This window comes from Crocodylus siamensis, chromosome 1 (genome assembly GCF_052110815.1).
Source record: "Crocodylus siamensis isolate JL-2025a chromosome 1, ASM5211081v1, whole genome shotgun sequence".
Taxonomy (NCBI): Eukaryota; Metazoa; Chordata; order Crocodylia; family Crocodylidae; genus Crocodylus; species Crocodylus siamensis.
In genome coordinates this window covers 7,197,658-7,210,980 of record NC_143395.1, presented here as the reverse complement: position 1 = coordinate 7,210,980, position 13,323 = coordinate 7,197,658, and the positions used below count along the sequence as shown (strand labels likewise).

Genomic DNA, 13,323 nt, shown 5'->3' with positions numbered 1-13,323 from the left:
AAGTGTCAGAGCTGGGATTGAAGCCCAGCACTTCCTGGCTCCCGCCTCGCTGCTCGATGCACTGGACCACACCGTCTCTCTTCCAAGCAAATTGCCTTAAATACACAAGCGGGGATCGTTAGCAATAATAACATTTGGGGTAAATTAAACTCTCTTTTGACACTGGGCAAACTGACAGCTTGAGCCCCTCCTGCAAATAATGGAAATGTTGAAAAGCCCGAAGTCGCCTTTCGTGGAGAAAAGAGTCAGGCCATTTCATTCCGAATTAAAGTGCCCCCATCCAAGATGGTCTTGCAGTCGGAGGTAGATTTTCACCTGAGTGTCGTGTGACCAACTTGCAGAGCTGCGCCTTGAGTTATAGACTGCTGTTTTCCAGCTGTTATCGTACACCCAAGTTCTTTTTCCCCTTGGGATGTAACCTTAGTCTCAGACATAATGAGCTTGCCAGAATTTATTATTGCTGCAGTACAGTTAAAGCTAACAAGTGGAGGAGTATCAGCGGAGGAGACACTGGCATAGTCTTTTTAGCAGGTCAGAAAGTGGTTAGGCTAGTTTAACGTAAGCAGGTAAAATTAAAAAGGGGCAAAGCCTGATGCCCCCACCCTGAATTCAGTGCAGAGGAACCAGAATAGGAGCAGTTGTGTTGGATCCAGTATGATCGGAGGGCTATGCCTCTGCTTGTGTGCAGCGGCGTTCAGCACCACTGGGGAGGTCTCTGCGCTGCTGCGGAAGAGCTGTTGTGGGCAGAGGAAGTGATCTTCCACGGCGCTAATTTGCCTCTGTGTCCCCCACCAGGAAAGGAGGGCTTTACCCAAGGCTGGGGAAGCAGTGGTGGAACAGCAACACTTTGTGCGGCCTGAGGGCACAGGCCTCCTAACTCAGCCCAGCTGAAGGCAGTGTGCTGGGACCAGGACGGGGGTGGGGAGGGTGCTGAGTGATGTGCAGAATCTGAGCAGGGTTTATTATTTTTTATTGTCCTAAGCAATGTTTTTTTTTCTTTTACAGCGCAGGAGAATTTCAGAAAAATAGGGCTATTAAAGTCGGTGGCAGCTATGGGAAGAGCTTTGCAAAAGTATGCTTGTTTTGCAGAGTGTACTGCCAAGTATTGTTTTACAGTTTCATTTTTTCCTTCTCTCTCTGTTGTTTACAGTACCCTCAGAGAACTGAAATGATGTTTCTCTGCCTACCAATTTTGTTCTTTTTTTTTCCCTTTTTGGCAAATGTTGATACCCCACTCCCACATCCCAGTTTTAACTGCACCAGAAGCCATCATCCCTTTGCCTTACTTTTCCTTCTTCTGATTAGCAGCCCAGCCCTGAGAACAGCATTTGTTAGTTAACTGCTGTGTTGCAAGTTATGCAAAATGAACCCCATGCAAGCCAAAGTCTGCTTGTGATGTCAGTAGGTTTGCACAGAAGTCACTGAAATCAAAATTGACCCTTGTTCCCCCCTGCCACCCCAAATATCCTAATGACCCCTAATGATGATTTGGTTTTCTCAGCAATGGGAAGATGAGGTTAAAAAAAAGAACAGAGTTGGAATAGATAAGCTGGCTGACTTCCTTTAACAAAATTGGATCAAGTTCACGTGCATGCCTGGGTGCGGCAATGCAGTTTTTGCATGATCATTGAAAAAGAGTTTACATCATTGGCCAATAAACAGTAAGCGAAGCCCAACACTGACTTCATTGGAAAGCATTTCACTAGCAGATCACTAAAGGGTGGGTTATCGCGGCACCTCTTCCATCACTGCTGGATGTTTGTTTGTGGCTGCCTGTGTAATGGGTGTTGATGGTCACAGTCCCAAGTGTAGGAGACAGGTGTCTACAATGGGAGAAGGTCCCATTATAGCTGGGGTATTATTAGCAGCTTCAACAGACAAGGGCAAATGTGACTACTGAAGTTTTTCCTGACTCGTATAGGTGGTTCCTGTAGGGACTGGGTGGAAGGACAGTAGTGGCTCATTTCCAGTAAGATCCCTTTCTTGGATAAAAAGATATGACCGTTTTTAGCACTGTCAGTCTGGCACTATCATAAATCAGATGGGTGAGGATTCATAAATGCAGCATAAGGCACATTGTGGATGGCTTAAGTTTGTCATCCATTAAACCTGTGCACACTTGCCTACAATTATGGCATTTATTATCCATTATTTGTTCTGTGCCAACAGTATACTAAGCATTTTATTTATATGTGTATAAAATATACAGTCTCCTCCCCCTCTTTCTTGGAATAATATCAGACATCTGTACTTTGGCTACCGATTAAATATGGGGTAACTGAAGTAGAGATTTAAACGCTATTGTCATAAATTAAAGGGGAGGAATAACGTATTATGCTTCTTTTGTTATGTGTATGTACTTTTAATAAGGAGAGTCTGTATACATGTAGGTTTATTTGGACCTAAACAGGAGCAACTAATTCTAAATGACAAATGGATTTTCTTCCTTAAACAGTACTGTTTATACTTAGCCCCTTAAGTTAATTATTATTTTAATCTGTAAATAAGCCGACACTTCTTCGCATGTGGTTTGACTAAGCAGGCTGGGGAAATTAGAAGAGTAACCTTTTAATCACTTGGTTTTTGAACGTAGACATTTTTATGTTCAAAGCCCGATGAATCTGTCCAGAATGACTTGTTTGATATTATGGGGCTTATGAAATTTCAAAGTTAACATTCCACAAATAAAATGGAAAGAAGAAAAACGGGAAAAGGAGTATATTTAAAATTACACAATCTTTGTGTTTTATGGGTTCCAGGTTATTTGGAATGGAATGAAAGTTAATGCTACATCCTTTTTTCCATCCTGCCAGCCAGTATCTGATCCAAAAATGTCTCTTATTTAAAGGGCAGGGCTCCCTCCACTGTTCTTAAATAAAGGCTTCCACTGTCTGAGATCTAATCCTCCCTGATTTCTACAGTAACATGATAAGAATGCAGAGGGAGAAATATTTCATGAAAAAAAAGTTTTGCATACAATTCCCATATCACCAGGAAGTTAAACTCATCTGGTTCAATTTACGTTTATGCAAATATCAGAAAATAGAGCCACATTACTAAAGGGAGGAGGAAGGACCATGGCATGTCACAAACAAGATGTGCCTATTTGTATTTACGTTTGCTAATGAAGTTCAGCCAGGGCTTGCTCTTTGATTTTGGTGTCTCAGTCTGCTATTCCACTTTATGCATTATAATTAAATCACTTGCCCACACACATACACAAGGACAACAAGAAAGGGAGCCTTCGAGGTTTTAAAATGTTGTCGAGTGTAACTTGGATAGAAGGCAAGAGTAATACAGAAATATACCGTTGTAAAGTGGCCCAGTGGGCCCGGTTCCCTGTTCATGGGAGTTGTTGTACCTCTACTGAAGTAAACAGAGCCGCAGATTTAAACCAGAAGATGATTTGGCACAATACAGTGTAGTATTTGTAAAGCTCATGGGGGGTGATGGTTGGGCCCTAAACTTTTCACTTTTTAGCTCCAGTGAGGAATCTAACTCAGTTCACCCAACCCCAAAATTGTTATGTCTATGCATTTGTCTGTTCAGAATCAGTCTTTCTCTTCCCCTTTTTCTCACCATGTTACGGCTGTGAAATAATCCATCCAATAATGTAAGAGTTAACTAGAGATAGCTTTGGCCAGCAGTCTTTGGATTCTGAAATTTTCCCAAATTCGTGAGTATGGAGATTTTTGGGTTTGGCTTAGACCCATTTCTGTAAATCTCTGCTTCACATATCAATGTTAAAAAACCCACTGGCTTCCTGACTAGCTTCCTGGTGTTGTCTTCCATTCTGTGTCACCCTGGTCACTCAATACAAGGCAAGAGCATTACTTACCCTGTCAGCTGTCCGCACAGCTCTCCCTACTAGGAGAAACTTGTATGGTGAAGAGACTTCTTTGTGTCAAGACCTGTATTTTGAACTTAATTTCCAATTTGCCTTTTTAATGGAGCATCTCTTCCTTTTTGCTGCTGGGCATCAAATCTATGTTAGTAATTCCACCTTATGCCATCTCAACAAAAGGGAAGATTGTGATGTTGCTTTCTCTTGAATGAGAGGGAACTAGACGGTGTTCCTCTCTCTCAAGTCCTGAACACACACAAATAATACTGTCATTTACAGTCCAAAAAGTATAGGTTAGATGACTTAAATTTGCAAAGAGTAGGAATTTCGCAAAAGGATGTCTTTGCTATTAACAAGTTAAAATATGCGTATATAAATCAAGGGCTCTAACTGTTCGCAACAGCTGTTTTGGAGGATGTGTATGCATAGAGGATGCATAATGTTATATCATGGCGCAGTGTCACAAAGCTACAAGCTGGCTGTGTAAGTCATCTTAAACAAGGGAGAGGCCACCTTTTCACTTATACCATCCCGGGGCCTTGGTGTAAAGTAGCTTTCGGGTCATGTCCTATTCCAGCTATTATGTATCTAAGTAGAGTCCTGTTCCAATGTGCTCAAGTCCCTGAAAAGCCATTAACACATCTGTTTTTTAACACATCTTCATCTTAATCTTAAGGCTAAGTCCTAAGAGCAGTGATGAAGAAGAGGGCCCACTCACCTACCTTTTACATTAGCAGTTTTTCAGGGACTCAGTCTGAAATGGGATCTTACTTGGGCACCTAATAGGTAAAGTAAGCCTTAACGTGCACGAGAATCTGTAGCAACTGCTTTTTTTACATGACACCGGAGTTTGTCTTCATTTTTTTTATATAAATGTTATAGTGTTTTGTTTTGTTTTTTAAATCCCTTTCTCCATTATACCAAGACTGTAGCTTGCAGGTTCCTTCCAGTGACAGCCAGGTTGGGGAGTGCCTGCAGTGAGAGAGGTGCCTCCTGCTGGTCTCTCGCAGGGAACGGGCAAGAGAGCTACAGGAAGAGGTGGTGAGGCTCCAAAGCATCCTCCGCCGTGAGTTCATTGGTTCGGTACCAAAGGAGATCTTCGGAAGTGTGGAGGAAGAACTGCCAGAGGCCACACTAGAGAAGAGAGAGCACAAGCACTCCCAGGAGAGTGGAAGCTTGTGATCTCTGGCAGCAAGCAGAAATGGTCACCTCCACCTGCAGTCATTCATCTGGAGAAGAGATGTGCAGCCCTAGTAGCAGAGAGGGTGGAGGAAGAGAGGTCAGGCCTCTCACCAAGGTGGAAAGGATCGAAACAACCACCACCAAGAAGTGATGGGTGGTGGTGGTTCGAGACTTCCTTCTGCAGGGGATGGAAGGAGCCAACTGTTGACCTGACCTGTTGTCTTGGGAAGTCTGCTGCTTGCCTGGAGCCTGGATCCAAGATATCACAGAGGGATTACCGAGACTCATCCGGCCCTCTGACTACCACCCCATGCTGCTCATCCATGTGGGGAAGGGGCTTACTTGGAGGAAGAGCAAGCAGGAGAGGGCAACAGGCGAGGTGTTCTCACTCTTCCTGAGAAATCACCTGATTACCTCAGGTGTCTGTATGTGAATGCATGGGGCCTGGGAAATGAGCAGGAAGAATTGGAAGTCCTCGCAGAGTCACGGCACTGTGACGTGGTTGGAATAACAGAGACGTGGTGGGAGCTCGCACGACTGGAGCACTGTCATAAATGGGTACAAACCGTTCAGGATGGACAGACAGGGGAGAAGAGGAGTTGTTGCTGCACTTTATGTGAAAGAGCCATATGACTGCTCAGAGCTCCAGTATGAAACTGGAGATTGACCTGTTGAGAGTCTCTGGGTTAGGGCCAGAGGAGGGAGCAACAAGGGTGATGTTGTGGTGGGGGTCTGCTCTAGACCACCAGAGCAGGAGCAAGTGATGGATGAAGCTCTCTTCAAACACATAGAGGAAGTTTCCCAGTCACAGGCCCTGGCCCTGGACTTCAGTCCCCCTGATGTGCTGGGAGGGCAATACAGCAGTGCCTGGGCAATCCAGGAGGTTTTTGGAGAGTGCTGGGGACAACTTCCTAGTGCAAGTGCTGGAGTGGCCAGGTAGGCACTGTGCTCTTCTTGACCTGCTGCTCACGAACAGGGAAGAATTGGTGGGGCATGTAGTAGTGGATGGCAAGTTGGGCAGGAGGAACCACCAGTTGATTGAGTTCAGGATCCTGACGAAAGGAAGGATGGAGAGCAGCAGAGTAAGGACCCTGGACTTCAGAAAAGCAAACTTCGACTCGCTCAGGGAGCTCATGGGCAGGATCCCCTGGGACGCCAGGCTGAGAGGGAGAGAGTCCAGGGGAGCTGGCTATACTGTAAAGAAACCTGACTGAGTGCAGGAACAAACCAGCCTGATGTGCAGGAAGACTAGCAAGTGTGGCTGGGCAGCAGCTCTGCAGAAAAGGACCTGGGGGTTAGGGTGGACAATAAGATGAATATGAGGCAGCAGTGTGCCCTCGTTGCCAAGAAGGCTAATGGCATACTGGGCTGCATTGGTAGGTGTGTTGCCATCAGGTCAAGGAAAGTGATTATTCCCCTCTATTTGGCACTGGTGAGGCCGCATCTGGAGTACTGTGTCCAGTTTTGGGCCCCCAATACAGAAAGGATGTGGACAAATTGGAGAGAGTCCAGTGGAGGGCAATGAAAGTGGTGAGGGTGCTGGGAGACATGACTTCTGAGAAGAGGCTGAGGGACCTGGGTTTATTTAGAGAAGAGAAGACTGAGAAAGGATTTAATAGCAGCCTTTAACTACCTAAAGCTGTGTAACAAAGAAGATGGAGCTGGACTGTCCTCAGTGGTGGCAGATGACAGAACAAAGAGCAATGGGCTCAAGTTGAAGCAAGGAAAGTTGAGGTTAGATATTAGGAAGAGTTTTCTCACTAGGAGGGTAGTAAAGCACTGGACCAGGTTCCCCAGAGAGGTGGTGGACTCTCCATCCTTGGAGGTTTTTAAGACCTGGGTAGACAAAGCCCTGGCTGGGATGATCTAGTTGGGAATGGTCCTGCTTTGAACAGCGGGTTGGACTAGATGCGACTTCCTGAGGTCCCTTCAACCCTCGTTTTCCATGATTCTCTGATTATTTTTTATGTCTCTTGGCAAATAAAGATATCATCTTTAGTACCCTGAATCTGGTAACCTTTATGTTAGGGCTAAATGGTATTACTTAGATACCTGTATAATAGTTTTCCTGTGCAATAACAACTTTTAGAGATTAAAGTTTGTATTTTGTAATGCATCAGGGCTTGGAAGATGTTCTGTCTTGATATGGAGAGTCGATATCTTTACTGTTGCAGATGACCCATTTCTGAAACGCTTGTTTGAGGGGAGGTTGAAGGTAAAGCCTGCTTTTTAGGGAAGTCACTTTGAGGCTCTTAAGGATTATAGGCATTGCCTCTTACATGAGTTATTCAATAAAATGTGCATATATGAGAATCACTTCCTCCAGCTCTGGAAAGCGAAATGTTTTGTTTTCATTCTCACCGAGGTCCGAAATGGCTGAAGGAATTTTGTTCAGCCTTTCCAAAAAAATTCAACTTTGGGCAGAGATTAAAAGCAAGGAAACTTTCAGCCCAAGGGTGAAGGTTCCAGTAAGCTATGAGTATGCGAGAACAGGGAGTTCAGTAGGAAATGCTTTGCAATCCTAACTATAGCAGGCATGAGCTATAATGTCTTGCTAAATATAGATGAGTGGGAGTGTTCTGCTTTAAGACAGTGGTGTCCTTCCAGCCTTGAAATTTGCTCCTAAAATGACCTTTTCTGGGGTATAGGGAACCATCTAATATTGCCCGTGTTGGAAATGTTTAAGCTCGATTATTTCCCAGGTGAGCTCAGCCAAGCCCAAATTTGCACCTCAGCCAAAAAATCCTTTCCCAAACAGGGCAGAATTCAATCATTTATCTTTAATGTGAATCCAGCTTTACACTCAGGTTCATTTATCTCAATGTAAACTGCGCAGTAGCCCTAAATATTATATTTGTATGTTAAAGGTTGTCCCTGTGGTTATAAACTTTGTGAAAATATCGAGGTCAAGGAGGCAAAGGCATTATTTTTGCACAGACATCAAAATGCCAGCCATAATAGTTTGGGCAGGCTGCAGATCCAAATTCCCTTGGACTCTCTAGTTGTGGTTGTGTGGATATATCGAATCCTTCTTTTAAAGTTATTGTCTAGCCTGTTTTTGTGCATTTCATATTTGGGTACAGTGTTTTTGTTTGGCTTTTGTTTTGTGGTGGCATTGTCATGTCTGATGGCTGGCTGCCTATCCTGCAAGCTAATATTCCACCCTTTGACTTTAATACTATATACAGTTTAACCTATACATTGAAATATGATGTTTATATAAAGGGTGTTATAGCATATAGCGTGTATGGTTTCTCTTTGCATATTCACTGCGTCTGAAAATTACTCTCTCTCTGTATATGATGGTTGTTTTTACACATATATTTGATTAAAATTCAGTATAAACATAATTTCAATCCAAAAGTTATTTGAGGCTCTTTCTTGCACTGTGTTAACACTGTTCTTCAGTTTCTAGTTCCAAAGAGGGGAAAATTGGTTGCACAAAAATGAGTTAGGAAATTGAATTCAGAATCATATATGCGTAGTAGCACGAGGGTACAAATGGATACGCACAACTAAAGAACTGTAGGGAATTAAACATTAAAGCAATGGCTTGCTAAACATTTTAGGCTCCAAATTCAGATTTTGTCAAAACCTGGTAAATGCCAAATCATTCTGTTAAATGTATTGGGGTGCCTCTACATTCGAACAGCTGTAACTGAGATTGCAGTCTTCTCCAAGTTTTCCAAAACTAAAAATAATAAAATATCTCCGCAATTTATTTTAAAAAATAATTAAAATATTGGGGGGGGGGGGGAATAAAAGTATTTCTCAGCAGTTTCTGATCACCCACATTTCAGTATTATGCGCTATGCCCTTTTCAAATTTTCTTCTGAAACATTTCTGTTCTGTAGTTTTACTATCAGAGGTAGTACGTTATACCAGATAATCTGTTTATATATGGCAGTTCTGATGTGGTTCCGAAAATGAACCGAGGGATCGTTTATACATAGTGAAATCTGCCAGTCTATTTTCATTTTCCAAGCTGAGTCATAAGAAGAAAGTGAACCAACAATATATAATGGGGAAAGATGTTCCAAATCTCTTCATTTTGATGATATTATTAGCATCACAAGTAGAGAAATATTTCATAGCATTATGATTTTAAACCTGACAGCCTCCCATTAAAATTTGTGGTTTTAGTTTTTCTGGTAAAAGACACATAACTTCCTGCATTAATTCAGGGGAGACGTTTAAATTGCATGGAAAATATTTTAGTAAGATAGTGACATGGTATCGTTAAAATTCTACTTCTCAACCACTGTTTAACTCTCCCACTTCTTTATCATTGGGAAGACTCGATCTGAGGTTACATTATATGGGAGATCAAAGTTTTCTGTACTGACAGAATGCCTTAGTTCAGTATAGGTCGGGGGGAAAATACACTAGTGTCTGTTTACATAGCTTTTGGCCCAGGCTATAAATTAGAATTGGAAAAGCTGTAAAGAGTCAGTAATTTATAGGCTATTAAGATACTTAGGTTAGAAGTAATTCTTGAACATAGTGAATGGAGAACACATGCTTTTAAAGGACAAACAGATTCAGCATAATAATATATTTTGGGCCCTGTTTATTTTGTAGACAATTAACAAAATAGGATGTCATATTTTTGCATATCTGCTGCTCTCCTGAAATAGAATCACTAACCACTTGTTAACCACATTGATTTTTTAATAGACAAAGTGGTTGCCTATAGCTTCCCCACCAGAAATGTTCAGATTAAGCACACTATTAGATTGCAGCCAGAATCGTCTCCAGAACAGAAAGAAAGCCTCGCCTTCCTCTCTGCCCTTCCCCTTGTTTGCGTTGATGTGATAATTCATTACAGATTTTCTCTTTCTTTGACAGAGTGCCTACCGCAGAAATGGGATGACTTTTCTAGCCTGCTAATATGGATGTGGCTGAGGCAACAGGAAAGACACTGTTATATTAAGGTGATTTTCTTTTCCCCTCCGTGGAGGGGAAAAAACCCCATGAGCTCTAATGTCCCTGTGTACCAGTGAGTGGGCTGGTTTGTTGTGACTATCTGCTGGCTGACTCCGTCTCTCTTTCCAGCCCCCTCAATCGTTATTCTTGTTTACTAGCCGGAACATTTAGCTAATTAATGGCAGGATGTTTGGGATACTGTGTAGGTGGACAAGAATGCAGATCGCAGTTTTTAAATTTGCAGTGGTCTCACTGCTATCACCAACATAGAAAGTACAGTGTCACCTCCTCCCCCCCCCCCCCCAAGTCTGTATGTTATAATTGAGATATTTTGTAAAGGTGTGGGGCAAAAAGAGGCCGAAGATTATTTCTGCTTCCCTTGAGTTTTATAAAATGTGAGAACAGCATTTTCTTGCGTGTGTTTGTCTCAAATCCTCTTCAGACAGTGCTAAGACACTAGAACCAAGTGCATCCAACCCAAGAATATTTCAGTGAGCAGCACGCAGAAGTGCGGGTATGAACCAAGTTCAGATAAGGAGGTTTTTCAACTAAAAGGATTGGGGTAAATAGGATCTTAGTGTTTCTGTTGAATATTCCTGTATTTGCAATCCCAGGGGGTGACTGTCAACATCTCAGCACTCACCAGATCGAAACACTGATGTCATCGTGAAGCTTTCCAGTCACTACGGGGCATTGGATCATCTTAAGGCACTTACGGACCTGAGTAGTCCTCTCGATATCAAAGGGACTAGACAAGTGCTTAAAGTTTCACACCTGCTTAAGTTCTTTATTGGGAGGACCCAAATCTGCCGCCGTTGATGTCAGTGATGACATTTTCGTTGGATTCAATGGTTGAAGAACATGCCACTGCCCCTTTTTTTTTTTTAGTCCTGTTTTTCCACTAGGCTTTTCTTTATTGTTTGTTTTTTTTTTTGTTAAATCTTGAGTCTTCCCTTGATGCCTCTCGCCTCCTCCACTCTTCCAGGCTTTCCTTTCCTCATGAGGACATTCATTTCTTCCCATGACAACTGTACAAAGATAGAACTAACCACAGAGATGCTCAAACAGGCAAAAAGGCACCAATCCCAATCCTTCATCAGGATCTACCAGTGTCTACAAGGGCGTTTCACTGGCCCAGGGGTCTGTTTCCAATCCCAGGTTTGGGGGGGTGGGGGTCCACAAAAACTTTAGACTTGAGAGATCAGGGAGATAACTGACTCTATTACTTCTTTATAGTATGGCCATCTATTCCCATTCCTCCTTTATACCGTTTCTAGCTGTATATGTTTTCATTGCCCTGCACTCCTGAACCCACTTCGGAAAACTGGAAAAAAAAACCGTGAAATTTTGTGTCTCTTCCTTCAGACCAATAAATTGTGAAGCATTGTAAATGTGAGCATTGTGCATCCAGCATTAATGCCATCCATAAACTGCCACTTTCTCTTACCTGCTGCATGACCGTTTTTCTGGAATTAATCTGTATGTAAAGAACTAAAAATAATGTGTACAATACAGCATATTAAAAAGGAGGGGGGGAGGGAAGTTTTCTGATGTTCCATCTGTGCTTGTTGAAATGTATGATTAAACTTTTCTTTTTATCATCATTCTTATTTTTCTTGGCGTCCCTAATCATGGAAAATTATATGCTTGCTGTAAACATCCAGACTTTTTTAAAAGGACACCAGCATTTATTGTATTTGGTTTCGATCTACAGGCATATAGACAGAAGAAACCATTTCAGGCACTGGGTACTGGAATCAAAATTCCTTCCGTAGCTGTATCTCTCCCAGATTTTACATTTTAAAATATGCATAAGCAGGAAAAATACTGGCACTTATTTTTTACTGGTCTACTTAAAGTCCCAGAGAATGAAGACTCAACATACATTTCTCTCAGAAATATGACAGATCATGTTTTTGTTGGTCAGCTCTATGTTTGTCTATCTTGAACAGCCTGACAGGCAATTATTTATAAAATCTGGGTTTGCCCGGTAAACCCATATAATAACCTTTCACTTCTCTACATAAGCCAGTGAGCTCAATTTAGAATAAAACAAGGTAGGTTATGTTGCCCTATCTGGGACTAGCCTAGGTATTCCCATAATTGAGGAATATTATTTTTTCCTCTTGTCTCCACACAGATTTCTTTCTCTGATTCTCTTTATAAGGTAAATGAGAAGTGTGTTAAGCAGTACCACTGATGCAGTTTTTTCAACAGCACCCTGGGGTGGCATGGGATTAAAGATGAACATTTAAAGAAAAAAAGAAAAAGCATTGAAAAAGGAAAATATACTGCTTGATTCACTTACGAAAATATATGGTTCGATTCACTTATGAAAATGGCTAGTTTAGGATTAAATTAAATACTGTGCATTAACCGTCTCTTTGCTGCATCATTTTTTACTCGGTAAATAGTTTTCATTCTCCAGACAGATTCCAAATGCTAGAATCGGTGTTTGCAGGCCAGTTAACATGGTGCAAATGAATTAATGCCACCCAGGGCTGGTGGCAGAGCTCTGCTCATATTGAAGTTAAGGGGGAGTTCCTCCTTTGCCAGGGCTGACCTCTATCCAGCGAGTACGAAACAAGACTGGGGTAAAGAAATGTTCTAGTTACAGCTCTGTTTCTAACCGGCTTCATGGAGAAGTCACTTGATTTTTCCATGCCTTAGGCTCGCCACCTGTGAAATAGAGACAGTGCTGGTCGTACTTGTAAACGGAAAGAGCTAGTTAAGTATAAAATGCTTTTCTAATTAGAGAGTGCCTGGTCACCACTACTGTAATTGCCACTATATTTTTGAGGGGTCCTTATCCTACTCTTTTTCTTTTTGTTAAATGGGTGCAAGTTGATAGTGCACCATGCCACTCAACGGGTCACTCGGCCCCTCACAAGATCAGCCCCCTGTACTTTTTTTGGATACAGCTTCCTCCATTAAGCAACGATTCCTGGAAAAGAGTCTGCTCTGATGCTCCTTGAGTTTAGATGGGACCCTACTGTTGTATTAACGTTCTGCCGTCAGCCATGTGCAGATCTCGTAAAATATTTTATAGTTTCCTGTCTAGCTCATGAGGAATGTTTCATAGTACATAAACACTTCGGCAGATAATTTAAGAATAAATAGATAGTGACATTTGTCACGGGTCTAACCCCTAGTTGAAGCCTATTCTATTACACTTTATTGCTTAAGTGAATCTTCTTGTTTTGGAGCCCAAGGTTAGGATTTTATACCTCTCCCATATATCTGTAGTGAACAGGAGCACGGCTAGCAAAATGTGGTGGCATGCGTTAAATCCCAGGCTTTATTTGGAGGGGGAAAAGCAAGCACAATGCAAAAAAAAAAAATCCCTGAAGGAAATGTGAATATAAACTTGA

The 13,323-nt window shown here is 42.1% G+C and overlaps 1 protein-coding gene across 7 annotated transcripts in view; it reads left to right on the top strand.

The window, feature by feature from the left end:
• Positions 1-11,575, top strand: part of SUPT3H (SPT3 homolog, SAGA and STAGA complex component) — a 433,101-nt gene extending 421,526 nt beyond the window's left edge. For 3 of the 7 annotated variants that reach the window (XM_090030962.1, XM_090030991.1, XM_090030981.1), the window contains 2 exons: positions 9,875-9,960; positions 10,567-11,574. In XM_090030962.1, coding sequence (XP_089887088.1) covers positions 9,875-9,916 — 42 coding nt within the window. In that variant the 3' untranslated portion in view covers positions 9,917-9,960; positions 10,567-11,574. Of the gene's footprint in view, positions 1-4,769; positions 4,905-9,874 lie in introns of those variants that run through there. The other 4 variants (XR_016439703.1, XR_016439699.1, XM_090030968.1 and 1 more) reach the window with 4 other exon arrangements.
• The last annotated feature ends 1,748 nt before the right edge of the window (positions 11,576-13,323 follow it).